We start from the raw sequence: 27,738 nt of genomic DNA, 5'->3' as shown, positions 1-27,738 counted from the left end.
GCGCTGCGCCTCTGGGACGTGCGCGGCCTCCGCGGGGCCCCGCGCCCCACGCCACGCAAGCGCAGCCTCTCGCGCCTCTTCAGCAACAAGGTGGCCGCCGCGCCCCTGCAGTCGGCCTGAGCCCCTGCGGACCACCTGCCGCGGACCGACCTGAGCCAGCGCGCCTTTGCCCCCAGGGCCTTCCCCTTCTGCCTAGGTGGCGTTCCCTCCTTCCCACTGTCACCTGGCCCCGCTGGCCCTGCTCTGGGGACCCTGGCCCCCAGCTCCCAGCCCACGTGCCCTGGCGGGCCTTCCCTGCAGGAGGAGAGGAGGCTTTACCACAGCGCGGCACCTGCCCACCCCAAACCGAGTCTCTCTTCAACAAGGCTGGGCTCCTGGCCACTTCCAGGGCCTACCCTGCAGGTCTGGCTGGAGTCCCTCCTCGCTCCAGCTGCTCCCACCAGCGCCCCAAGCCCTGCTCCTCACACGTCCCCACACCAGACCTGCACTTCCATTCCCCACCAAACGGTGGAGCCTGGTCATCTGCAGGTTCTCGACACCTGCCACTAAAGAGCTCCGACGACGCCGTGCAAAGAGGCCCGCGATTTTTAAGTACATTTTCCACGTTTTATTTCCACGGTTTCTTCCGTTTAAAAAGAATGACAGGAACCCTGCCCGCTTTATCCACACATGGCGCTCCAGCCGGCCCCCACAGCAACACACGCCCCGGTCCCGTCAGGGGAGCTCGTGACTTCCGGACCAGGCGACGTGTCCCCGGAGACCCGGCACTGCCCGCTCACGCCTGCTGCGTCCCGGTGCTACTGAGAGCCCACGGGACATGCGCCCACAGGGCAGCCAGCACACGGGAGACGCTGTGAGCCAGTAGGGCTGACCACGCGCCCGCAGACGGGAGCTGGCCTCTGTCACACAGACAAGGCCCCAGGGGTGCCTGGGGAAGACAGGCCTAGATCCAACAGTCTGAGCCAGCAGTGAGCGTGACACCAGTCTACAAAGATGAATTAAAATAGCTGCTTTGGTTAGTATTTAAGTCCTTCCCGTTTAATAAAAGGTTCATTTGGTGTTGAATACCCGTGAAGCCTGAAATTCAACCTGGATCTTCGAGCGCTCATCTCGCTGAACTAAGCACGAGCCGCAGAGTGGGCCGGAGATGTGCGCGTGCGTGGTGCGGCTGCTGCGGCCTGGGCCCAGCCTTCACCCCCGTGGCACTTGGAATGAAGATGGGATCTCAGGGGCAGACGATGAGGCTGGTGCAGGGAGCCGTGGGGTTCCTGGCAGAGACGGCGTCAGGAAGGAGGGGGCCGAGGAGCAGTGGGTGCAGGCAGGCGAGGTGGGGAGGGGACAGCTGACGCCCACCTGGCAGCCTCCTGCCCCGTCTATGAGCTCCACATGGTGAGGACCTGCAGCCCAGAGAAAGCTCCTGCCCAGGACTGCAGGAAGGGTCAGGCTCCCCCAGACCCACGGGCGGCCTCCCCACCTCCGCGGCCTGGCCCCCACCAGCCTGCCCACTACGCCGAGGCAGAAGCAAGCACTCCTGGAGCAAAAACAGATGAAAGAACAAAAAGAAGACTTGCGTTAATTTTGTAACGATAGAATTTATAAGCAGCAAGCCGGTACTTTTTAACTGTCTGTTAGATTTTCTTTGCTGCTGACTTAATATTTTCTACATAGGATAGGTACTCTGCGATAATAATCTCTTCATCCTCCAGAGTCGAGTCAAGGTAATCTTCCTCATGCTCAGGAATGTCTTCCAGTATCTCATTGACAGCCTCTGTCTCCATGTCTTCGTCTGTCGAGGCACTGGAGGTCCCTGCAGTACAGCACAGGAGGAGTGAGTGGCCTCCCACAGGCCACTGCCAGTGCGGGCTGCACCTCGATGCCGGGAATGCGGCCTCAGGGGTGCAACTCGTGGTCGGCCTCCCGCCTGGCTCTCAGGGACCCAGGGTGCTGGCCTACCTGCCGAGTCAGAAGGGGACGTGGACGGTGTCGACGACAAGTCCTCCGCTGAGAGCTGCAGGTCCACGGGGAGGCTGCCCCCATTGTGGGCGAGGGTCTGGGCTGCCAGCTGGACGTTGCCTCTGAACACTCTCAGTGCTGCCTCGGCCACCACTGTGTCAAAGCCCATGTACACCAGCTAGAGGACACAGGGAGGGCACAGTCGTGGGGAGCGGTCAGCTCAGGGTGTGGGCACTGACCTCCGGCCCCATGCCCAGCACCCAGGACCCCAGGCTACGAACAGGACAGCCTGCTCGTGTCTGCAGGAGCGCCCAGTATGGAACCACCGCCTCCTCTGCACAGGCCACTCTCAGCACCAAGAATGGGGAGCAACCCGGAAAGGCCCTCAGGGGACCTGAGTCAGAGGTCCGCGTGCATGATCTCGGGACAGGCATGACCTGGGGGCGGGGAGCACCATCAGCAGTGGCCAGTGTGGGCCAGGCACAGGTGGTCCAGATGGTGTGGGGTGAGGGCAGGGGCGGATGGACACCAGTGACACCCACCTAGGTCCAGGCAGAAAAATGGAGGTGAGGTCAAAGCAGGCTAACATGAGCAGTGTAACAGAGGAGGCGGCAGCTGACCCCGAGCCCCGGGAGGAGCAAGGTCCCCGCTTTCTCACCTCCTGGACTAAGGACATGCCTCCTGCTCTGCCTCCCCCTCCACTGCCACCTGCTTGGGGGGCCCTGGCAGGGCCACTCACCTGGTTGACGCTTTCCTGGGACGGACTTTCCAGATGGTTGCGGGTTTCAGGGTCGGAATCGTTCAACCACCACATCTGAGGGTTACTGAGAAGGATCTAGAAACACAGGCACCGACCCCTTACTCGAGCTGGCCACCCCACACAAGTGCTTATCCCTGCTGGGCAGACACAGCCATCCTCTGTGGCTCAAGGACAAACGAGCCTCATGGTCTGGTGGGGCTGCACGTGCAATGGGTGGGGGAAGCCCAGAAAGGAGCCTCCTCCCGGGGGCTCCGGGCCAGGGCAGCTGGCAGCACCCAGGGCTGAGAGCAGGGCTGAGAGCAGGATGGGCCAGGCAGGACAGAACGGGCAGGGCAGGTGGGGCCGGGCAAGTGGGGCGGGGACACTGGGTGAAAGAGCGGTCCAGAAACAGAAGCGTGGCCAGGCTGAGGCTGCAGACCCCAGACCGAAGGCTCACGAGGAGGTGCCATGCCCGCTGGGCGCGACACCATGGGCAGCGTCAGACCCGTTACTCCTCCACAAGGTCCACCTTCTGACCCGGGCGCTTCCAGAGTGGTCCTGTGCTTCTGTACCACTCGGATGAGGAAGCGCTGTTTCAGAGCCGTCTCAGTCCTTTTGGACATTCAGATTTTCCTGTCTTTTATATTTTTCTAACACAAAACGTCAAACTAGATATTCAAGTAACATTTTTTAATTAAAGAAAAAATATGTATTAACCAAAACCCTGACCTCTGAGGAACAGGACGGGGACAAAGGCAATGCCGGGCTGCTCCTATAGCACCAGCTCCCAGGGCCCGCCCAGCTGCCGCCCGTCCAGCCCCACTCTGGCCACACTGCCCCCTCCCTGCTGGCCCCCTGCCAGCAGGCAAGTGAGCTGGGGCCTCCTGTCCAACACGCTGCCCCTGCCTTTGCCCAGAAAACCAAGCCTCCCTGAACCAAGCCTGGCCCGCTGCCCACAGTACCAACTCTGCCCGGATGCCCCTGGGGCGGCCCTCCTGACTCCACGTCTGTCCCCACTGCTCTGTGGGCCGAGGGCAGGCAGAGCATCTTCCATAGTCGTCTGCCTCCGCCGCCAGGATGGGAAGGAGGCGGCCAGGGAGGCTCCTCCCGGTCTGGGTCTCAACCTGCTCTGTCTCTTCTAAGGGTTTCTTTAAAAAGCCCCTTGCCAACATACACTAGGAACTGAATAAATCAAACGGGTATTTGAATTAAAAACGGAACCCAGGCCCAGGTAGCGGGGCAGTGGTGATGCGTGGCTCCACACTGCTGGGCCTGCACAGGGGGCCTGCCTGGCCATGCCCAAGGCCTCCCCAGACACGAAGCACGCGGGTGCCTGACCTGGGCTGGCCAGGCCGAGGTGATGGGGGCGAGCCCCTGCTAGTGTGTGCTGTCTCTCTCTCATCAAAGAAAGAAACTAATTCGAAGACATCACACGCAGTGACTGGTTCCTTCGCACCGCCTGTTTACGTAAGCACTTTCCTCTGTGCGAGAAGACCACGCGCCAAGTCCCAGCTGGGATGTGTGCGCGGTGCCCTATCCCACGGCAGGCAGCCTGGCCAGCCCCTGAGCCCCGGGCTGTCACTGGGCCCTGGGCTGGCCAGGCCGAGGTGATGGGGGCGAGCCCCTGCTAGTGTGTGCTGTCTCTCTCTCATCAAAGAAAGAAACTAATTCGAAGACATCACACGCAGTGACTGTGGTTCCTTCGCACCGCCTGTTTACGTAAGCACTTTCCTCCGTGCGAGAAGACCACGCGCCAAGTCCCAGCTGGGATGTGTGCGCGGTGCCCTATCCCACGGCAGGCAGCCTGGCCAGCCACTGAGCCCGGTGCTGTCACTGGGCCCGCGGACGGGAGAGAGCTGGCCCTCAGGCCTCACACAGGCACTGAGCGGGCACGCGGACAGTCAGGGCAGCAGGGGTGGCTGCAGGAGGTTCCTGCGCTGGTGCAGGCTGGAGGCCTCACCTTTAGGGCTTCGTCCAGGTTCCCGCTGGCCTGGTGGAGGGCCTGCTTGGCCGCGTGCACCGAGTAGCCCATCCCTTTCAGCGTGTTGATGCTCTCCAGGCGGCGGCGCTTCTTCTCCTTCTCCTCTCTCCTTATTTGGGCCAGTTCCTTCAGGGAACAGCAGAGTCCGGATGAGTTGGGGACTGCAAGCCTACAGAAAGCCGCCTTGGTCTCCGTGCCATAGGATTCTCGGGTGGCCAGGCTGAGCACAGCACTGAGCGAGCCTGTCCTGGCCAGGCCACGGGGGCCTCCAGCTCCAGAGGCCGTCAACGACAACCCTGAGGTTCCCAACTTTGCTTGGCAGAAGGATGCAGAGCATCCCCGTCACTCAGAGACGTTCCTGGAGCAGCTTTGGAGCACACCGGCCTCAGCTCGCCCGGGGAACTCCTGCCTACAGGTGTCAACGTCAACATGCCCACAGGAGAGGGCACCACACGGGAGGGTAGTCCTCTTCTAGGGAGCCTTTAACGAAGCATCCACATCTTGAAGTGGAAGGGGACGAAGCCGGGGCTCAGCCCACCCGCCACCATCCAGGCAATGAGCACTCTGGCATGTCCCAGAGCCTACTGGTTGGTTTGGAACCTACAGATGCTCACGGGGACAGAGGCCATCTGATCACACGGTTCCGACCACATGGTTCTCAGGGGCGCCAGGCAATGCTGAGGGACCCTATGATGCCAATGGAAGGTTCTATCTCCTTCCCGCTCGTCCCAGCCCTAACCTGCAGAGTTCTGTTTGCTCTGTAACCCGGGATGCCTGTTAGAAAGGGGCTTGCTGCCTAAAATACCAGAACCATTAAGACAAGTTTGAGAACCACTGATTTAATCCACCTTCCTCATTCTGCTAACGAGACAGAGAAAAGGTTAAGTGCCCTCGCCAGGGTCGCCTGGCTGGATGCTGCCAGGGCGTGGCCCCTAGTCAGTGCAGGGAGCGTGGAGAAGCCAGCCTGCAACCAGGCTCCGCCAAGCAATGGCCACCTCCTTCCTCCAGCAACGGGTGGCCTCCTCCCCTAAGAAGCCAACAGAAACATCAGGGGATGAAGCTCCCCAGGGCCAGCAGCAGGGCCAGGCAGGCTCCGGGCTGAGGGCGCCCTCAGGCTGCCTCCCTGCTCCGAACACCGGTCAGTGCTTCCTCACCTCTCAGCCAGCCTCTGCCAGCTCCAGCCCCCTCTGCGCAGTGTTGGGGGGACCATCCTCCCACCCCCTCCCTGAAGCCCACAGTGGCTCCCTACTACCTGCCCAGTGGGGCTCCTGGGCCCTGCCACCACACCCCTGCTGACCTTACTCTGCAAACTGATTCCTGACCACTGACAGTTGGCCCTCTCTTCACACACACGCCCTTGGTAACCCTCTGCTTTCCAGGACAGCTTCTTCCATGTCCAGTCAATGCAAAGGAACGGGGCCAGCAAGGGGCACAGTGGCCAGCGTGCTGGACTCCCACATGGCTGACCACGGTTCAAGTCCTGGTTTTTCACTCTCTCTCACTTTCCCTCTCTCTAATGAGCATGTGTGCCTTGTAGCAAATTAAAATAATAAAAATAAATAGTTCTTTTGGGATCAGCAGTTGGTGTAATGGCTATGTTGCTGGACTCCATGTAGTCAACCACAGTTCGAGTCCTGGACCCGGTGGCTTAAACTCACACCGGGTGTGTGTGGGTGAGTGCCCAAGATCCCGAGAGGAGAATGGAGGAGAAAGGATTGTGGCGTGGCCAACCCCCCTGGGGGGTGATTTCTCGCTTTCTGTCTGTCTGTCTCTGTCTGGTGAGTGCACACGCCCTATAGCAAGAAATAAAAAAAAAAAAACCTCTCCAAAAAATGAATAAATAAATCGTTCTTTAAAAACAAAAATAAGACCAAAAACATGAAGGAACAGACACAGTGTCCCAGCACAGAGGAGGACCTTGCAAGCAGCAGACCGGATCCGCTTCCCTGACACGATCTGGCCCAGGCTGGAGCATCACAGAACTTTAATCACGAACATGTCCTCGGCTCTCAGTCACAGACACAGGTTTCCCCACAGTGCTCTCTAAACCAGGAGAGAGAGGCGTGCCAGGGAAGCCTGCATGGAGACGGTGCAGACCCGGCAGAGCGGAATCCTCGGGAAGGCTGAAGGCGGTGATGGTGACGAGGGCAATGGCGCCTCGCATGGGGCCCCAGGTTGTCACTCACAGCCCGTGTGCCACACTGAAAGTGCTCCCAGCTCGCCAGCTCCGCTGCTTCTGCCAGGTGAGAAGCTGCAGCACTCAGCTGTGCTGATAAAACCGCAGGCTTGTATGAGGCAGGGTTCACGCTCGGCTCAGCGTGGCGCTCCGCCGTGAGCCTGGTAATGGGGAAGACAGCAGATCTCTACCCTGCATCTTCTGCTCCCAGGAAGCTCAGGTTCCGTAGGACGTGTCTGTCTTTCTACCATCTACTCTACCCTCCCAGGGTATGGAGGCCAGTCCAGCTCCAGGTAGGCTTTGAACCTCTAAGCTATCCAGGGTGCCTCTGCGTCCCTTGCCGCAACCTACGTCAATCAGGCCTGGGCATTCTTTCCTGGCCGCAACCGACGTCAATCAGGCCTGGGCAGTCCGGTGCCCGATGACATGATGAGGACTCTGGGACAGAGACTATGGCTCTTGGTGTAATCGGATGACACCCAGGGATGGCAGAGACAGGGACCGAGTCTTTGGTGACATTGGTGAGCCACCGAATCACAAACCCTGAGCACCATGCCACTCACGGGCATTTTCCAAGGAGGTCAATAACTCTCCTCTCTCCCTATTCTTACTTATTTTTCATTTTATTATTTTTTGGAGAGGTTTTTGCTATAGGGCACATGCGCTTGCCAGAAAGACAGAAAGTGAGAAATCACACACCCCCCCTGGGGCGGATGGCCACACCGCAATCCCTTCTCCTCCGTTCTCCTCTCGGGATCTTGGGCACGCACGCACATGCACCCGGCGTGAGTTTAAGTCACCGGGTCTGGGACTCGAACTGCGGTTGACTACATGGGAGTCCAACGACATAGCCATTACACTAACTGCTGGTTGCTCCCAATTTTTGATCATTTAGGCCAGGTTGAAATTTTGGTAGTTGCTGTTTTCAACCAAAAACATCCAGACCATACACAGGGAGAGCAAATAGGACCAGCTGCACTGTGACGCTCGGTTCCCACCAGCCATCTTTTCCAAGGGCTCCTACCTAATTCGAAAATGCGCACAAGACAGGCCTTTACCGTGCTCAGTCCTCTGAGCCGACGCTTCTTTATTTTTTAAGAGAGAGATTTTTGCCATAGGGCACGTGTGCTCGCCAGAGAGACAGAGACAGAAAGCAAGACATCACCCCCGGGGGGATGGCCACACCACAATCCCTTCTCCATTCTCCTCCCAGGATTTTGGATACATACACAGACGTGCCTGGTGTGTTTTAAGCCTCTGGGTCCGGGACTCGAACTGCATTCGACTACATAGGAGTCCAGTGACATAACCGTTACGCCGTCTCCTGGTCCCCCCCGCTGCTTCCTTTTGCTGCAGAATGAGAGCCACTGCCCTGTGGCCTCACGAGTGGTCACTGCAGACCATTTCATGAACCACCAAGTCCTGTACAATGATGACAGTGCCCTTCCAAACTACTCATGTTTAACACTGGCTTTGCAGAACGAGCCAGGATCTGTGGGACAAGCTAGCATCAACTTCTGTGAGGAAAAGCAGCGCTGCGACAGGCCCCAGCAAGGCCTCTCTGGACTTCAGTTTACTATAAAATGAGTATACTAGACACAATGAAGTTCTTTCCCACTCTGAAATTCTGTCATTTTCTTTTCTCGTTTCTGTGCTATAAGGCATGTGTGCTTACGAGAGAGAGAGAGAGAGAGAGAGAAAGTGAGAAAACACCGCCTGGGGTGCCCATACCACAGTCCCTTCTCCTCTCAAGATTTGGGTATGCACACACACGTGCCCAGCATGGTTTTAAAGCCACCAGGTCTGGGACTCCAACAACGCAGTCGGCCAAGTGGGATCCAGCCTCTGTAGCCGCCACGCCCCCCAGTTGGCCCTGTAGTTTTCTTTAATGCCCTTAAACGGTAGTTTCCACCCGTGCTTTCACAGTAAAACACGACCTGCTTCTACTATGTAACTCACGTTTACAGGCAAGAACACAACCCCAAAGTGTAGCAATGACCCCAAAGAAAAGTATAGTTTCCTTTAAACTGGTTTCCAGAAGGACACTACGGTGTTTAAAAAAGGCAGAGAGAACTTAGAGGCTACCTGTGTAACCTCCTGCTACGACAGAGCCAGCCCGGGCCACTGCACTGTGTGAGCACTGGCGTAATGAGCGAGCTTCTCCGCACTCCACAGGCGCTGAGCTCCCGGTTACTAAGGCCCGCTGCGGCATAGCTTCTCCGTGCTCCGCGGACGCTGAGCTCCCGGTTACTAAGGGCCGCTGCAGCGTGGCTTCTCCACGCTCTGTGGACGCTGAGCTCCCGGTTACTAACGCCTGCTGCGGTGTGGCTTCTCCGTGCTCCATGGAGCGCTGAGCTCCCGGTTACTAACGCCTGCTGTGGCGTGGCTTCTCTGAACTCTTTTGCACCCCTACACCAAGCGCACCATGGTATTTCTGAAATACACCTGCAATGCCTCAAGTTTCACAGCCTGCGCAAAGGCACAGGCTGCAGCCAAGCACTGCCATGGCCACACGAGGACAGGGCCAGGGCCAGGCAGCAGTATGACAGTGACACAGCTGGACCACAGGGAAGGGCAGGCTCCTACGCAGGGCACCCCTGGGCACACTAGGGGCACACGTGTGTCAGCCAGGCTGGCTGAAGCTGGGGATGAGTCGTGAAGACCCTTTTGGGTACCTGTCTCTAGGTCTCTGTGTCTGTCTGTCTCGTGGAAGAAAGAAAGAAACTTAGAGAAACAAAAACACGGTACCTCTCTGCGGTTGGTGATATGAGTGGCTGCATGGTCCACGTTCCCATCACATGCCCTGAGGCCAAGCCGGGCTTCCTGGGCAGTAAATCCCAACTGCAACAAATTGTGAACTTTGGAAGGATCAATGTAGAGCTCCTTAAAGAGCTGGCGTGCCTACGGACAAGGAGGAACATCACAACCATGTTACTACGGCAATGTGTAAGCTTAGAGCTAACCCTCACAGAAACTAGGCCGTGCCGGTGTGAGTGATAAACGAGTCAGACCTGGGGGAGAGCTCTAATGACGGCACCGCTAACTAGCACGGGGGGACAGACCGTTCTCTGCCCACCTAACTCATTCAGACCACAAGGTACACAAGTGGGAGCGACTGGCATGTGCTATCCCCTCCTTTTAGTAAATTCCCACATCTGAGCTGTGCATGTGGCATTTCTCACCCTCCTTCACAGCATGGCGAGGCCACCGGTTAAGTCTAGGCCACTGGCACACGGCCAAAGTTTTGGATGCAGCTTCTGGGTCCCCTCTCTAGAGAGGCCTGCCCTGGACTCACTCTGCCCCTCTGCCAGTGGGAGAGGCACAGAGTGGTGACTTGGGTTGCCACGTGCGGAGGCTGGCTGAGCGCTGCACGCGGCCTCGGTCGCCTCTAGACAGCTAGATGGGAGACGCACACTGCTATCCAACTGAAGTCCTGCACCCTGACAAATACGAACATGGTTAAGGCTTCCATGACGGAGAGGGCACAGGAGCAGGGCAGCCCTCCCATGAGTCACAGGCTGCTGAGTTTACCAAAGCTGCAGCTTGGGGACTGGACTGGCGACTTCCTTTCCTTACCTTGTTGAGATACTCACGAGCCTCTTCACCATTCCCACTGTGATAGTTCCGGATCCCTTGAAGCAAGTAGAGTCTTAAAAACAACACCTTCTCTTTCCCGCAGTTTCCCTACAGTTATGGGGGAGAAGGATAAGCCAGTCTTATTTCTAGGCATCTGTACCCCCCTTTGACTCCCAGGGAACAGAATGGTAGTCTTGCTGATGGCAACAGTAAAGCCCCCGAGCACAAGGACATTCCCTGCATCACACAGGAGTACCTGCCCCCAGACATCCAGGAGGGTGGCCCTGCACCCAGCAGGGAGGTACGCACAACCCAAACCAAGCATGAGACATTCTGCGTGAGTGGGATGGCACCTCGGGGAAATCAGGAGGCTCCTCACTCAAATCACGCCCTCAAGCTGTGTGAGCTGCATCTGAGCGAGCCCCTACTGCCTAAGCATCTGCTCTCTGTATTTACACCTGCATCAGAGTCCCAGCTCTCTCCCAGCCAGGCAACCAGTGACAGAGGCCTATGACAGAAGTGTGTTCTTTCTTCTTTTTTTTTTTTAGAGAGGTTTTTGCTATAGGGCACGTGCGCTCACCAGAAAGACAGAGAGACAGAGAGACAGAAAGCGAGAAATCTCTCCCCCAAGGGGAGATGGCCATGCCGCAATCCCTTCTCCTCCGTTCTCCTCTCGAGATTTTAGGCATGCACGCACATATGCACACACATGTGCCCAGTGTGAATTTAAGCCATCAGATCCGGAACTCGAACCGCGGTCGACTACATGGGAGTACAGCAACATAACCATTCCACTAACTGCTGGTCCCACAGAAGTGTATTCTTATGAACTAAATTCCCACAATCCAGACACACAACTGAACTGCACAATTACACTCTAAAAACACAGCTTAGAGGGCCAGCTGAAGGTGGTTAAGGCAGCTGGATCCCACACAGCCCATCACACAGCTCACGTCTCAGGCCCAGCGGCGTGCAAAACACACCAGGCACACGTGCATGCAAGCCCAAGATCCCAAAAGGAGGGAGATGGGGGACAGAGGACTGCCGCGTCCACGCTCCACGAGGATGCTTTCTCACCTCCATCCTGCGAGCACACTGCCCTCAGGCAAATTAAAATAATATATACGTACAGCTGAGAAAGAGCGCACTGCATACCACTACCAAAATGAGGGCCTCTTCAGCGGCGGCCTGAATATTCTAACAGGAGCAAACACAAGTCCTTGAAATGGGCTCAGGAACAGGACGAATGTCAGGCACCTACTTTTATGTGCACCAGTCTCTGGTGGTTTTCTCCATAACAGTTTTTGAAGCATTTCTGAGCCAAGTTCAACTTCTTCTCTGCATCGTCCAGGCATTCCAGCTGCCCCAGGCGGAAGTAGCACCACACGATGTCCAGCTGCAGCACGGCGTAGTTGTCCACTGTGTCCAGCAGCTCTCTGCAGCACTCGCTGGGGGAGGGACAGGGTCACTGATGGCAGCAGCCTTTGGCGCCTCACCGTGGGTTACTGGAACCCTTCCCCTGTCCTGGGGGTATTTTTAAAGACTGACTGCGTTAAGACAGGGATCCCAGTGTTCACGCAGAAAGCTGTGTTGGTCATTTCCATCTTGCCAATGGGAAAAAGGAAATGAGGGCTGAGGAACAGCCATCTAACATCGCCTGCCCCAGGACAGACAGTGTCTGGACCTCGAGGGAAGCAGAACCTCTGTAGACATGCTTGAAAACAGTGGTTCCAACTCTGACTGCAAAGTAAAGTCACCTGAACAGGAGGAACTTTCTTTCCTTTCTCCTGGAGAAACACTGATGGGATCCCACTAGATCCATTGTAACAGACAACTCGGCTGGGGCCGCATGTCTATTTCTGAGCTCTTCCCAGTGAGCTGACGTACAGCTGAGATGGAGCACCGCCGCCTTAACAGTGGGGAGGGAGGCAGAGCCCACAAGGCTGACCACGGTTCTAACCCAGCCCTAGCAGCTCGAAAGGCACACCAGTGGGGGACCAGCAGTTAGTGTAATGGCTATGTCGCTGGACTCCCATGTAGTCGACCGCGGTTCGCGTCCCAGACCCGGTGGCTTAAACTCACGCCAGGTGCATGTGTGTGGCCACGATCCCAAGAGGAGAATGGAGGAGAAAGGATTGCGGTGTGGCCATCCCCCCTGGGGGGTGATTTCTCACTTTCCGTCTCTCTGTCTTTCTGGCAAGCACACACATCCTATAGCAAAAACCTCTCTGAGAAAAAAAAAAAAAAAAGGCACACCAGTGGGTGTGTGCACATGCCCCAAATGCCAGCAGGATGGAGAAACTGAGGAAAGGGATGTGCTGCGACCCCAGCCTGTGGGGTACTCTCCCCTGCTCCCTCTCTCCCTTCCTCTGCCAACTGCAGGTGCCCTCAGGCAATTAAAAAAAGGAAAATGAAGACACACCCCAATCCCTACTTACAAGGCATGCATTTCAATCACATGCACCCTGGGAAGAAAGGCCACCCAGAAACCCAGGCCCCGGTGCCTGGCTGATCTCCTGGCTGATCTCCGAAAGTGCAGTGCAGGCAGCTGTGCTGAGCAGCAGGGGGCTGAGCCAGGCACAGAGGATGGACGGAGACAAGGAACCAACGAACTAACTAACGAGTCAGTCTGGGTCTGGAGGCGTGCTGACGAGAGCGCCATCAAGATGACTCATTGATTTTAAGTTGTCATTCTGTTAAAAATTCATAAGGCAAATCTAGATCTCCAGTCTGCCACAAGAAAGGAAAATTTGTAACCATGCATTATGCATTAGCAAATGTCAAAGGCGGCAGCTGTTTGTTTTCATCAGCGTTCTGACTGCTCTTGTTAAAACTGCATTACCCACACGCCCTCGAGCTTCCTGTATTGCCTACCTAAATACGCCCAGAAAAAAGAAAGAGAGAAAAGCCACAAGGAATCGGATTTTATTTATTCTTTAAAACCCTGGGCCAGTTAGCGGCGAGGTGGTTAAACGACGGTTTTCTGAGCCAGCCAATGGTGCGGTGATTAAGGCAGTTGGATCTCAAATGGCTGACTGCACAGTTCAAGTCCTGGACCCAGCAGCTTGAAAAACAAGCCAGGCACATGTGCATGCGTGCCCAAACCCAAAAGGAGAGAGAAATGGAGAAACGGGGACTGTGGCTTCCCATGGAGAAGGTGCCCTCTCACCCCTCCCCTTCCCTGTTTGTCTGCCTCTGGGTGAACATATGCACAATCTAGTAAAAACAGTAAAATTAAATTTAGAAGAAGGCTTCCTAGGAGTAGGGCTGGCCTGTACAGACTGTCCACAGTGGCAAGAGCAGAGGAGTAAGTATATTGAAGTGTGAGAGCATCATTTCTATTGATCTAAAGTTTTTGTTTTATGCTGGAGGGTGTGTGCAGTTGCTACAGAGAGGCAAAGAGACGGGGTGCTGGGGGACACTCTCCTCCAGCTGCCCTTCCTTCTGGGATTCTGGGCATGCTCGTACAAATGCCTGGCGTGTTTCTCAAGCCACCAGGGACAGGACTTGAACCGTGTGGTTAGCCATGCGGGATCTAGCCGTCTGAACCACCAGGCCACAAAGCCAACCCTGCAGTTTCTTTCCACATCTCTATTCTTCGAGAATGTCTGATTAGCTCTACACCCATTTTCTAAACACACACACATACACACACACACACGTGTGCACATAGTGCAGGACTGGGTAAGGGGTGCTTCCTCCAAACCCACTCAAGCCGAGAACCTGGCCTTAAGAGAAGAGGAAGAACTGCAGACACGGTCTGATGGCACACTCGGGGGAGTACTGGGCAGACTGTGTTCTGTGACGAGACTGACCTAACGTGCACAGGACAGCCGGACATCTTGCCACACTCTCCAGTTCCTTACATAAACAAGTGCCTTCACGTTTAATAAACTTCAAGAGACAGACAGGGATGGCCTCGTTTCAATTAAAACCAACGGTGTTTATGCCAAGTCTGACCTAGAACCAAGTATCTGCACAGCAAAAACGGAACAAGAGCAAAGCACGGGGCTCACATCAGAGAGGCACAGCTCATCCCTCCAGCTCCAAGAAATCAACATGGCACAGAACAACTGTGAAACTGCCCGGTCTGTAGACAAGCCTGACCATGGAAGAAAACGTCTTAAGGTCAGCAAGTGGCATGGAGGTTAAGGCTGGACTCCCGGTGGCCGACCACAGTCTGCGTTCCAGATCTGACAGCTTGCTTTCTCACTCCCCTCCCCCCCCAATCTCTTGCTGTCCCTCTCTGGTCAAATTTTAAAAAGAAGTAAATATGGGAACCAGCAGGTAGCGTAATGGCTATGTTGCTGGACTCCCACGAAGTCGACCGCGGTTCGCGTCCCGGACCTGGTGGCTTAAAACTCACGCCGGGCGCATGTGCGTGCGCGCCCAAGATCCCAAGAGGAGAATGGAGGAGAAGGGATTGCGGCGTGACCATCCCCCCTGGGGGGTGATTTCTCGCTTTCTGTCTCTATGTCTCTGTCTGTCTGGCGAGCACACGCACCCTATAGTGAAAACATCTCAAAAAAAAAGAAAAAAAAAGTAAGTAAATAAAGTTAAATACAAAATAATTCTTTTAAAAAACCCTATAATGAGAATATATTTTTATTAATATTGCTTTGATTTATGGTTTTAGAAGCTTTAATACTCAATGCTGTTGGGACCAGCAGGTGGCGTGGTGGTTAAGATGTTGAACTTCCACATGGCCGACCACAGTTCGAGTCCAGGACCTGGTGGCTTGCTTTTCCACTTTCTTTGTCTGTCTCTCTCTGGTCAAGTTAAAATAAATGAATGAATAAATAAAATTTTTGCTGTGCAGATACTTGGTTCTTAAAAAAATAGTTTAAGGGGCTAGTAGGTGGCATGGTGGTTAAGGGCACTAGATTCCCACATGGCCAACCGTGGTTCAAGTCCTGGATCTGGCGGCTTGCTTTCTCACTTTCTCTCTCTCTCTATCCCTTTCTGGTCAAATTTAAACAAATGAATAAATAAAGTTAAATAAAATAATTCTTTCTTTTTTTTTTCAGGGAGGTTTTTGTTATAGGGCACATGCGCTTGTCAAAAAGACAGAGACAGAGAGATAAAAAGCAAGAAATTACCCCCCAGGGGGGATGGCCATGCCACAATCCCTTCTCCTCCTTCTCCTCTCAGGATCTTGGGCACACACGCACATGCACCCAGCATGAGTTTAAGCCACCGGGTCCAGGACTCGATTTGCAGTTGACAACATGAGAGTCCAACAACATTGCCATTATGCCAACTGTTGGTTCCAATAAAAATTCTTCTTTAAAAAAAAAAAAATTTTTTTTAAATTCAATGCTATCAATTTTCATGTTGAAAATAACATTAATTTGGGACCAGCAGATGGCGAAATGTTTTACATCGCTGGACTCCCACATAGTTGACCACAGTCCCAGTCCCGGACCTGATGGCTTAAACTCACGCTGGGCATGTGTGCATGCCTGCCCAAAATCCCGAGGGGAGAATGGAGAAGGGACTGCAGCATGGCCATCCCCCCGGGGTTGACCTCTCGCTCTCTGTCTCTGTCTTTCCCAAGAGCACATGTGCTCTATAGTCTCTCCCAAAAACGACATTAATTAAATGTACATTTAAATAAAATCTATTGAGCCTAGCTTTAGAAAAATTAAATCCTATTTGAAATCAGTTATTTAATAGAAATTTATTGTTTCCCTTGAGTTTAAAACTTGCATGTAAAATAAAGACATTTATTTCAAGAAAGTTAGGCAAAGTTTAAGTATCTATTTTCAAGAAAAACTGGTTAAAAAGCCATTTTTATTTTTAGTTTTATAGGTTGAATGTCCCTAATTAGAAAATCCAGAATCTGTAATGGCCCAAATTCCAAAACCATTGAGCACTGACATGATGCCAGAGGCAGAAGCTGCTGCAGCTGAGCCCAGGGTCAGTGATGGCTGTAACACAGGAGCGTGACACACACTGCCCCAGGCCGTGTGCACGGCAGTCACTCCCGGAACACGACTTCGTGACTTAGAGCCAGCCCCCAAATGGTCACTAGGTATATGCAAATCTTCCCAAACCTGAGGAGACCTACTCTCGGACATATTTCTGGCCTTAGGCATTTTGGAAAAGGGATACTCCACCTGGATTACTGGTTTTAATTGTTTTTAAGAGAGATCTTTGCTATAGGGTGCCTGTACTCGCCAGAGACACATAGAGAGAAAGAGAGACAGAGAGTGAGAATCACCCCGCCCAGGGGAGATGGCCACACCACAATCCCTTCTTCTCTATTCTCTCAGGATTTGGGGCACGCAGGTACACATGCCCTACGTGAGTTTTAAGCCACTGGATCCAAGACTCAAACTACAATCGATGGGAGTCCAGTGACATAACCATTATGCCGTCTACTGGTCCCTGGATACTGATTTTAAGAAAGTGTATTAGAGGGTGCCTTGGTGTAGGGTTGTTTATTTTTTGTTTGTTTGTTTTTCTATTATTAATATTTCTTTTTTGGGGGAAAGCATTATTTTATTTAACTTTATTCATTTATTTTAATTTGACCAGAAAGAGAGAGGTAAAGTAGGAAAACAAGCTACCAGGTCTAGGACTCAAACCGTGGTCAATCATATGGGTGTCCAGCACCCTTAACCACCATGCCACCTGCCAGCTCCTTTTTAAAATATTTCTTATACCTGAAGATTACTGTAAGATTTATCATTTTCATCAAACCGAGGAAAATCTGGACATATTTTTTTAAATATTCTTCCTACTCATGCATCTCCCTTTCCAGGGACTCTACTCACACATGTACAGGCTACCCAAAGTCACCCCACCGCCTGCAGACGCTCTCTCGTTTCCTCCAGTCCTTTTTGTGCTTCATGCTGCATATTTTTTTTTTCCTTTTCTAATTTGCTAGAGGGAACATGCACTTGCCAGACAGAAAGACAGATAGAAATAAAGAAGCACCCCCATGGGGATGGCCATGCCACAACCCCTTCTCCATTCTCCTTTTGGGATTTTAGGCACATACACACACACAAACGTGAACCTGGTGTGGTTTTCAAGCTGCTGGATCTGGGATCAAACTGCATGGAGAACCATGTGGGATGCGGCCACATGAACCACCAGGCCACTGGTGGGCTGGCCCCGTGCTGGATGCTCTCTACTGCCTTGTCTTCACAGTCACAGATCTCTGGGGCAGCGTCTATGCTCTGGTCAATCCCACTCAAAGTACCTCTTAGCTCTTAAATTCCAAAGTGGGAATTTGCTAAATCTCCCACGTCTTTACCTGACACGCTTGAGACGTCCTCTACCTTTCTGAACACAGGAAATACAGTCACTGTTTAACGTTCTTGTCTCTTAATCCAATCCTTGTGTCACTTCTGGGTCTGTTTTTACTGAATAATTTTCCTCTTCATTGTAGATTGTAATGTCTTATTTCTTTGCATGACTTCGAATTTGTAATTGGATGTTCAGTATTTTTTAAAATAATTATTTATTCAATTTATAATTGTTTTTTTAATTTGACCAGAGACAGACAGAAAAGAAAAGGGAGAAAATAAGCAGCCAGATCTGGGATTTGAACCACGGTCAGTCATGTGGGAGTCCAGCACCCCAACAAACATGCCAGCTGCTGGTCCCTCAGTATTTTTTAAAGTATCTTTCATTCTTTCTTTTTCTATTTTATTGCCAGAATGTACATGTGTTCACCAGAGACAGAGAAAGAGGAGGGAGAAAGAGAGAGAACCCCCAATGGGGCATGGTCACGTCACAATCCTTTTTCCTCTCTCCTTCCATCCCGTCAGATTTTGGGGTATCCATGCACATGCACCTGATGTGTTTTTCAAGTCACCAGGGCTAGGATTCAAACCAGGCTAAATCTGGGATCATGAGCCACGTGGGATCTGGCTCCCTTAACCACTGTGCTGTGGGGCCAGCCCCAGATGTTGGGTATTTTTGTATTACTAAGTCACTGAGCTTTGTGAGGGATACACTTAAGAGACTTCAGAACAGTAACCTATGGCCAGTGGTCAAGGCCAGCTTTTAAGCTTTGCTGGATGGGACTAAGCAGCCATTAGGGCAAACTCTGCCCACTACTGAGGCAGACCCTTCCAAGTGCTCTGAGGCCCCCGACCGCAGCACTGGCCACCTGGCAGTGGGACATCTTCCTTCCAACAGCCTTTCTCCAGGTGCAAAGTCCCTACCAGAAGTATCGGTCAGCATCCAACAGGCACGGCAAGGCTATCCCGTACTCCTGCCTTTTCAGGAAAGCTCTGCCCTTCTCGTGGTATCCCATAGCTAACATGAGGGCCTAGGAAAAAACACATTTTAAAAGCCTCACTTTAAAATGTAAATAAAACAGACTATATTAAAAACACATTAATTATTTAAAAGTAAAATATGGGGCTGGCAGGTGACCTAGTAATTAAGGGTGCTGGACTAGCACATGGCCGACTGCGGTTCAAGTCCCAGACCTGGCAGCTTGCTTTTTCACTTCCCCCTGCCTCTCCCTCTCTTTCTCACACACATTCTGGTCAAATCAAAAATAAGTAAAGTGTGGGACCAGCAGTTAGCATAATGGCTATGTCGCTGGACTCCCATGTAGTCAACCGCGGTTCATGTCCTAGACCCGGTGGCTTAAAACTCACACCAGGCACATGTGCGTGCGTGCCCAATATCCTGAGAGGAGAACAGAGGAGAAGGGATTGCGGCGTGGCCATCCCCCCTGGGGGGGGTGATTTCTCGCTTTCTGTCTCTCTGTCTGGCGAGCGCACGCGCCCTATAGCAAAAACCTCTCCAGAAAAAAAAAAAGTAAAGTTTAATAAAATAATTCTTTAAAAAAAAAGTCAAATACATAAAACAGGACCATAACTCAATCTGAAAGTCAAAAGTAAGAAAAATACAATTAAAGGGGCCGGCAGGTGGCATGGTGGTTAAGGGCACTGGACTCCCACATGGCTGACCACGGTTGGAGTCCCAGACCTGGAGGCTTGCTTGCTTTCTTTCACTCGCTATCTCACTCGCTCACTCTTACTCTTGCTCTGTCCCTCTCAGGTCAAATTAAAAATAGATAAATAAAGTTAAATAAAAAACAATTCTAGAAAAAAAAAGAAAAATACAATGAAAGCTTTATTCCACTTAAGAGACTGAACCCAAGCGCAAGACTGAACGTGGCCGCTGGGCCGTGAGCAGCACCTTCCCTTTGGTCTCCTCAGTGCGCCTCCGTCTGCCGTCCAGGCCTGGCTCTGGTCTGGTGAGACGGAACGCACGGAAGGCAGCAGGGCTGCTGGCGGGGGTGCTGCTCGCGGTCCAGCAGCCAGTGCAGTCGAGCGCCTGGCTTCAAAGGAACATTCACTGCACTTTCTCGTCTTGATCATCACCAAGTTTTTTTGAAGTATCTGTCAACTCTAATGTTTCCAAAACAATCTTTAAAAGGGATCCAAAATTTTTTGAAGTTAATTTTTCTTAGACTTGAATTTTCACATAACTCAGCCTTATAAAAGTCTTTCAAAAAGATATGAACGTCAGCATTTAATGTGAGAACAGTGTGCAAATAGTGACCAATTAAAAAAAAATCAATCCATAAAGTGCACAAAATTCTCTTATTAAAACTAAACTCTAGCCTTCATTTAAAGTAGAATAATTCATGTAGTGAAGTCTACTCAAAACTGTCCTTTAAAGAGAAAAATTTAAATTAACTCTGCCCATGGGCAGGCAAGCTCTTTTCTATGAGCTACCGGCCCCTCGCTTGGAGCTGGGTCCGGGTCGTAGAACGCTGTTCTGAAGACCCTGTGGATACCCTCACGGAGGAAACCCTCTGCTACTGTTCCAAGCGCAGAGCAGAGGACGGGGTATGAGACAAGGGAGTCATGTCGAAGTCACCCGCAGAGCTTCCCTGAACTGCACAGTCCCACCCTATTCTCATCCACTCTTTACGGGACATGGCCCTCTAGGGAAATTAGCCAACCTCCCCTCTGCCACGGGAAACCACTTACGCTGCCGGCGGTGGGTTGTGCCACTCACTGCTGCAGGACAGCACGGCCATGACATTCTGCACACTGCACCGCGGACCACAGGGCAAGGCCTGCTGTGTGCACGGCCCGTCGCATGCTCGTGTCCTTCTTTACGACTGGACATGGACAGCGGTGGGTAGGCCTTTATAACATTCCCAGACAGAGTAAAAACCACGTCTGTTCTGGCAAGACTTCCAAGGATGAAGCCCACCCTTCTCACAGTACTTACTTTCCTTTCTGATGGGGGGATTCTGATGGACCTGCCGGTCTGGTTGGCTATGTCTAAGTACGGTGTGGTTTCTGGGTCCACCACCATCTCGGCTGCAAAACCCAAGGGAACTCCGGTTAATTCAACATTAAAAAGCAGTGACAGTGACAGTGCCAAAAAAGAGCTGCCCCCCATGGCCAGTGGTTAAGGGAGCCTGGTCCCACAAGGCTGCAGATGGTTTGAATTCCGGCCCTGGTAACAAGATGGAGCAATGGAGAAGGGACTGTGGCATGACCAACCCCTCCTTGGGCAGTTCTTTCTCCCTCTCTCTGGGGCAAGCATACAAGCCCTCTGGCACTAAAAAAATATCCACTTCTTTTTTTAGGTTTTTTTTTTTTTTTGGTGGGGAGAGATTTTTGCTATAGGGTGCATGCACTCACTGGAGAGACAGAGACAGACAGACAGAAGGTGAGAAATCACTCCCCAGAGGGGATGGCCATGTTCCAATCCCTTCTCTTCCATTCTCCTCTAGGGACTTTGGGTATGCACGAACATGCCCAGCATGAGTTTTAAGCCACCAGGTCCAGGACTCGAACCATGGTCAACCACATGGGTGTCCAATGATGTAAGCATCATGCCATTTGCTGTCCCACAAAAGTCCCAATTCTGAAACACCACGGTGAGTGAAGCGCAACCCCATCCACGTGGCCGTGGCCCCCGCGTGGTGCAGGGCTGCACCCAGAGCTCGGGTACCTCTCTCCGCCAGTATCTCCAGCCCTCTCTTGGTCCTCTGGATTCGCTTTTCCTTGAGTTCAGCCTCGTTTTGTTCCTCTTCCTCTACCTGGAAGTTCTTCCTGACATCCTCTTCAGAATGCTTTAGTTCAAGGACCATGGCTTTGACGTTGTGTGTCACACCTTGTTCTTCAAGGGTTTTCCCTGTGAGTGCAGAGCCATGTACTGTGAAAAGCTATGACATTTACTACATATACAATGCAGAATTCTTAAACCTGCAGTAACCACACCTGCAAACCCCTGTGCCACCTGACTGCTAAAAAATGTTTAAACTTGGTTGTAGGGACCAGCAGTTGGCGTAATGGCTATGTCGCTAGACTCCCATGTGGTCAACCGTTGTTCAAGTCCCAGACCCAGTGGCTTAAACTCACGCCAGATGCATGCGCGTGCATGCCCAAGATCTCAAGAGGAGAATGGAGGAGAAGGGATTGCAGTGTGGCCATCCCCCTGGGGAGTGATTTCTCGCTTTCTGTCTTTCTCTCTCTTTTGGGCGATGACATGTGCCCTACAGCAAAAACCTCTCAAAAAAAAAAAAAAAAAAAAGAAAAAGAAAAAACCTTGGTTGTGCAACTATGTTACCATTAAGTGGCAGCTAAGCTCAGCCCTGGAGACAGCCAGCTCAGCTCACCCTTTACCATTCTTTCTTTTTCAGTTTATTTATTTCTTCCATGAATGTGATAGCACCCCAGGATCTTGACGCCATGTTCCAGCCCCAATCTGAGCCAGCCCCCGATCATGGCACATGTGTGCCCAGTACTCAGGGAGGGCTCCGGGTAAGAGCCTGAACCCTCCCACGGGGCCAGCCTCTCAGAGCACTGTGGTCACAGCAGCGCCACCGTCCAGCCGTCCAGTCTTCTTTCTGTCGTAAGACCATACTGAAGCAGTGGGTAGCTGAGAAGCTGCTGTGCTGTGGGGGAGCACACGGGCAATCCAAAATAAAAAAAAAAACGTAGCTAGAATTTTCCAGAAATGTCCTCAAAAATTGTTTCTAGTCCCTAAAAACTAGTTGATCTTTTTTAATTGCCAGACGGTCCATGCACTTGCTAGAGAGAGAAAGCAAGCACCGCCTCGCAGGGTGTGATCACGCCACAGCCCCTCCAGCTCTCCATCCGCTGTGGTCCGGGGCACGCATGCACATTTCTCAAGCTGCTGGGGCCAGGATTCACACTGTGGCTGATCACGTAGGGTCCAGCTCCCTTACCACTAGGCCATGGGGCTCTCTGAAAGGACACAGGCAGTAAGGGAGAAAATGAAGTATAGCACACGCTAACATGGCACACCCCGTTTACAGCAGCAGACAAAAAGGCCCGCACGGCAGTACAGGGTGGCCTCCAGCCAGAGCTGACAGCACGGGCCCACCCTCCCTAACTCTGGGGCTGAGTGTACTCTTATCTTCCCGGACTCAGCTTTCTCCTACAGAAAGTAGAAATAAAAATAAGGGCGAAAATCAACCAGACAGAACAAAAGAGAATGGTAACAAAATCGAAAGGTAGCTCTATGAAAAGACCTGTACAAACCCAACGAAATCAGGTCAGAAATGCAGATAAACGGAACGAAAAAGGGCCAACACAGACACAAGGTAATAAAATACGGCCAGCCCCACGGCCAACCGTTAAAGGACCGGGATCTTCTATGGCCAACCACGGTTCAAATCCTGGCCCCAGGGCTGTACATGCGCGTTCGCGCCCCAGATGGCAACAGAATGGAGGGCTGGAGAAGGGACTGCGGCACAACCACACCTTACGAGGGAGTGCTCTCTCCCCCCACCTTCCGGCACATACGTGTACCTCCTGGCAATTAAAAAAAGAAGATAAACTACTCATTATGAACCAGAAACACAAGTTTGAACATTTCTAGAAACTCTAGCTATGTTTTTTAAAAGAAACTTGACAACTAGGCCAGCAGGTGGCATGGTGGTTAAAGGCACTGGATTCCCACATGGCCGACTGTGATTCGAGTCCTGGACCCGGCAGCTTGCTTTCTCCCTTCCCTTTCTCTCTCTCTCTGGTCAAATTAAAATATATAATAACAAATGGAATTAAATAAATACATAGTTTAAAAAAGAAAAAAAAGAAATTTGACAACCATTCTAACATTCACATGCAAAAATGAAGACCCACCAATGGTTCGGGCACCTTGATGAAGAGCCAAGAAGGGGACTCGCCTTGTTAGATTTTAAGGCGACAAGAAGTCACAGTAATAACAACACGACAGGGAACAGAAAGAACAGAAAAGCAGAAACACTGGGAGCAGCAGATGGTGTAGTGGCTACATCGCGATCGAGTCCCAGACCCAGTGGCTTAAAACTCACGCTGGGCTCATGTGTGCGTCCAGGCCCAAGGTCCCAAGAGGAGAACGGAGGAGAAGGGACTGCGGCCATCCTCCCTGAGGGGTGATTTCTCGCTTTCTGTCTGTCTCTCCAGTGAGTGCATGTACCCTACCCCTAGAGCAAAAAAACACTCTCTAAAAAAAGGAAAGAAAAGGCATCTCTGAGCCCACCAAGTAGGTACCATGAGCAAAGCTCACCCTCCTGAATTGAAAAACTGTATGGACAAGAAGTTATCACTGAAGTGAAACGGTGGCGGACACGTCCAAGGAACGGTGAGGGGAACTGATGCACGTGTGAACCTCGTGATAGACGGACGTGTGGAGATGGCAACTGGCGGGCCACAGCACACTGGAACGGTGGTGACGTGAGGAAGAGTATCGTCATGTTAGGAGCCTTCCGAGTATGAAGAATGGCTGTTCAGCAGAAAAACCCAAGTCCCCCCATCCATGGGCCTGTTTTATGATGATGTAAAAATCAGGTCATGTACATTTTCATAACAAACTTTTTGTTAAGTAAAATAAATAAACAAACAAAGAAAAGGAAGGAAGGAAGGAAGGCTGAAACACTGACGAAGGGGGCAGTGCCAGGAGTGAGTCAAGGGCAGGCTGTTTAGCAGGTGATAGTCGGGGAAAAGGAACAGGGTCCTCATCTGTGTTCAAAGGGGAGCCTGGACAGATCATCGACCCCTTCACAGCGAGCTAACACGTAACCTAAGAACACGGAGACTATCCACGTGGCCCTGGGCTGGGGAAGACCGCCGGGTGGCGGTGGCGTGGTGGTGAAGGCACTGGCTCCCACATGGCTCACTTTGTGGTGAGAGGTCCCGATCCAGCAGCTTGAAAAAACACGCCAGGCACACGTGCGTGTGTGACCAAGATCCCGAGAGGAGAATGGAGGAGGGACTGCAGCACAACCATTCCTCCAAGGGGTGATTTCTCATTTCCCTCTCTCACACACACTTTCTCTCTCTCTGGGCGAGCACACCTGCACTACAGCAAAACTAAAAATAAATAAAAACCACAAGCCATAAGGAGATGGACTGGATAACATCAAAATGAAGGACCTCTGTCCGATGAAGGATGAAGGAGATCATAACCAGGATGAACACAGTAAAACGGTATTGGTGACATTCGAACAGGAAATGCCTGCAGAGGGTCTGTGTGGGGCCACGCGAGGTCACACTCAGAAACGTGCGCGTGACTCAGGCCACGGGGACCCGCTGGGAATGGGTCCGCCTGCCCTGCTTGCCTCCCCAGCCCACTCCGGCCTCCTTCAAATCCACGCCCCTCCTGCAGCCAAAGTGACCTTGAACACACAAATCCATCTGTGTGAGCCCCACCACTTCTCTTGGGGAACCCTCTAGCACCACACAAGGCTGCCCAGTCCAGGTCTCAGAGGCCTCACGGTGCTGCGGGCTGGCTGGGAGGCGCTGCTCCACGCCTTACGGTGCGAAGCAGCACGCTGGCCTCAGCGCACTGAGTACCAGTAGAGCGCCTCCCTCCACCCCCAAGATGACAACCAAACCATCTCCAGACACTGCCAAGTGCCCAGTAGGTGGCAGATCACTCCTGGTTGAGGACCACGACAAGAATACACATGGCCCCTGCCTGGCCCTCCATTCTTCTTCTTTTAAGATTTATTTATTTGTTGTTATCCATTAGTTTTTTTTTTTTTTTAAGTTTGACCACAGAGTGACAGAGAGAGAGGAAGGGAAAGTAAGAAAGTAAGCCCCCAGGTCCAGGACTTGAACGGCAGTCGGCCATGTGGGAGTCCAGCACCTTAACCACCACGCCACCTGCCGGCCCCTGGCCCCGCATTCTTAGACAGCACTCCGCCCCGCACTTCTACCCTCAGCCCCATAGGCCTTCTCAGTTCCTCAAACTGACACTGCAGTGCTCCAACAGGGGGCCTCAGTCTGGACGCCCCCAGCACTGCAGCACAGTCTCCGCCGTCTCCCCCTCAGCTCTCCAGGTCTCCCGGGCTAGGTCAGCTCAGCAAATAGCAGCTCCCCACTAGCCCAGGGCAGGCGTCAAACGTTGACCGGAAAAGCCATTTTCTGCTTTACATTTCTATCCTGGCAAACTTCTAAAATAATTGGTTTTACATTATAAATGTAATAAAGCTAGACAGCTTTGAATAGAGGAAGAGCGAGAAAAAATGGAAGGTACTCTTTCTGTGCTAGGCAGACTGGAAACTGCACGCGCGGGCACAACATACCTAGCTGAAGCTGCTTCTTGTTGATGACAATTTTGATGTAATTTTCTTGAAATCCAAAGGTTTCAGCTACTCTGAAAGATAAAACCAGTGGGAAAATCAGAGGAAACAAGGCTGTCACGTACTATCCACGAGCAAGACTGGAACTGTGACGACTCTCTTACACGCTTTACTCAGAGACAACCCAGGGCCAACTTCCTCACTCACGAAGATTGCGTCACACGGAGCCAGGCCACTGCAACGGCCATCTGAAACTGCGAGGCGCGGTCCCTGAACAACTCTCTCTCACTAGTGTTTCCTCGTGGAGTGGGAACCATGGCACCACAGGCCCATTCGAACAGGAGGGCCCTGGCTACACAGCAGGAGAAGACGCACCCCCTACCCTTGCGGTCTGCCCACAGGAGGTGACGGGGTGATCTCACATGATCTCCTACTTGTGTGTGTTGAGTGGAGCTTCCTGAATCCAGCCCTCCCGACTGCCCTGATGTAGACCAAAGAAGAAAATGAGAAAAATCAGCCAAAGAACACACTGGCTGGCCCTGGGGTGTTCGAAACACTTACCATTTAGAAACATATACATAAACCAACAAAAACGTACAAGTATATGCACTAACTTGTCACGTCTCAGAGTTGGAATGCACTAGTGTGTGACAGGCAGGGGTATTATTTACAGAAGGGTCAATAGTTTGCAGTCAGTTCAAACCCTTTGTTGCAGGTCACAGCAAGCTATCAGCACACTGAGGAGCAGAATTCAAAGTGAACAACCTGGGGAACACGCTAATGCCTGACTCTCCACCCACTCACTTGATCACACACAGAGCAGCTGCCGTTAGTGTGCACACCGCACACTGGGCAAGCTGGGAGTCACAGGAAGGCCCGGTGCTCGCCCACGTCAATCTGAACAAGGATGTGTTTGCATATTCCTGTGTTTCTGCCACCTGGGAGGCTAGGACAGGGGCATGACACAGCAAGAACTTGTCAAAAATGCCCATTTCTGGCCAGCAGGTGGCACAGCGGCTAAGGCACTGACTCCCACATGGCCAAATCCTGGACCTGGCAGCTCGCTTCCTCACCTCCCCTCTCTCTGTCTCTCTGGTGAGCACATGTGGCTTTTACAAAATTTAAGAAAAATAATAGCAAAATTAAATAAATATACTTTTTAAATGCTCATTTCTGTCTTTTCTTCCTTTCCCTCTCTATCCCCTTTCCTTGTTTACAAAGGGGAACCAAAACCAAACAAACAGACAAGGTCCAGCAGATGGAGTAGAGGTTATATTGCTGGCTCCCAAGTAGTCAACGTGGTTTGAGTCCCGGACCAGACAGCTTAAAACTCACGCTGGGTGGGACCAGCAGTTAGCGTAATGGCTATGTCGCTGAACTCCCACATAGCCGACCGCGGTTTGAGTCCCGGACCGGGTGGCTTAAACTCACGCCGGGCGCAAGTGCGTGCGGCCCAAAATCCCGAGAGGAGAATGGAGAAGGGATTGCAGCATGGCCATCCCCCCTGGGGGGTGATTTCTCGCTTTCTCTCTCTCTCTGTCTCTTTCTGGCAAGCGCACATGTCCTATAGCAAAAACCTCTGCAAAACAGGGACCAGTAGTTAGTGTAATGGCTATGTTGCTGGACTTCCACATAGCCGATCGCAGTCTGAGTCCTGGACCCGGTGGCTTAAACTCATGCCAGGCATGTGTGCATGCTGCCCAAGATCCTGAGAGGAAAATGGAGGAGAAGGGATTGCAGCATGGCCATTCCCCCTGGGGGTGATTTCTCGCTTTCTCTCT

General features: G+C 52.4%; 2 protein-coding genes across 2 annotated transcripts in view; one reads left to right on the top strand and one right to left on the bottom strand.

Annotated features, from left to right (window-relative positions):
• Nucleotides 1-1,348, top strand: part of WDR86 (WD repeat domain 86) — a 25,909-nt gene extending 24,561 nt beyond the window's left edge. Inside the window, exon 8 of the mRNA XM_027772540.1 lies at nt 3-1,348. Coding sequence (XP_027628341.1) covers nt 3-120 — 118 coding nt within the window. The 3' untranslated portion in view covers nt 121-1,348. The remainder of the gene's footprint in view (nt 1-2) is intronic.
• A 224-nt stretch (nt 1,349-1,572) lies between these two features.
• Nucleotides 1,573-27,738, bottom strand: part of NUB1 (negative regulator of ubiquitin like proteins 1) — a 33,788-nt gene continuing 7,622 nt past the window's right edge. Inside the window, exons 4-14 of the mRNA XM_014588495.2 lie at nt 25,961-26,031; nt 21,376-21,558; nt 20,644-20,735; nt 18,606-18,712; nt 11,687-11,873; nt 10,426-10,533; nt 9,598-9,750; nt 4,653-4,799; nt 2,693-2,788; nt 1,954-2,131; nt 1,573-1,807 (exon numbers count right to left, since the gene is read on the bottom strand). Coding sequence (XP_014443981.1) covers nt 1,629-1,807; nt 1,954-2,131; nt 2,693-2,788; nt 4,653-4,799; nt 9,598-9,750; nt 10,426-10,533; nt 11,687-11,873; nt 18,606-18,712; nt 20,644-20,735; nt 21,376-21,558; nt 25,961-26,031 — 1,501 coding nt within the window. The 3' untranslated portion in view covers nt 1,573-1,628. The remainder of the gene's footprint in view (nt 1,808-1,953; nt 2,132-2,692; nt 2,789-4,652; nt 4,800-9,597; nt 9,751-10,425; nt 10,534-11,686; nt 11,874-18,605; nt 18,713-20,643; nt 20,736-21,375; nt 21,559-25,960; nt 26,032-27,738) is intronic.

Source organism: Tupaia chinensis, unplaced genomic scaffold (genome assembly GCF_000334495.1).
Source record: "Tupaia chinensis unplaced genomic scaffold, TupChi_1.0 Scaffold000280_1, whole genome shotgun sequence".
Classification (NCBI taxonomy): Eukaryota; Metazoa; Chordata; class Mammalia; order Scandentia; family Tupaiidae; genus Tupaia; species Tupaia belangeri.
Note: the sequence above shows the minus strand (reverse complement) of the source record. Positions and strands in the feature narration are given on the sequence as shown.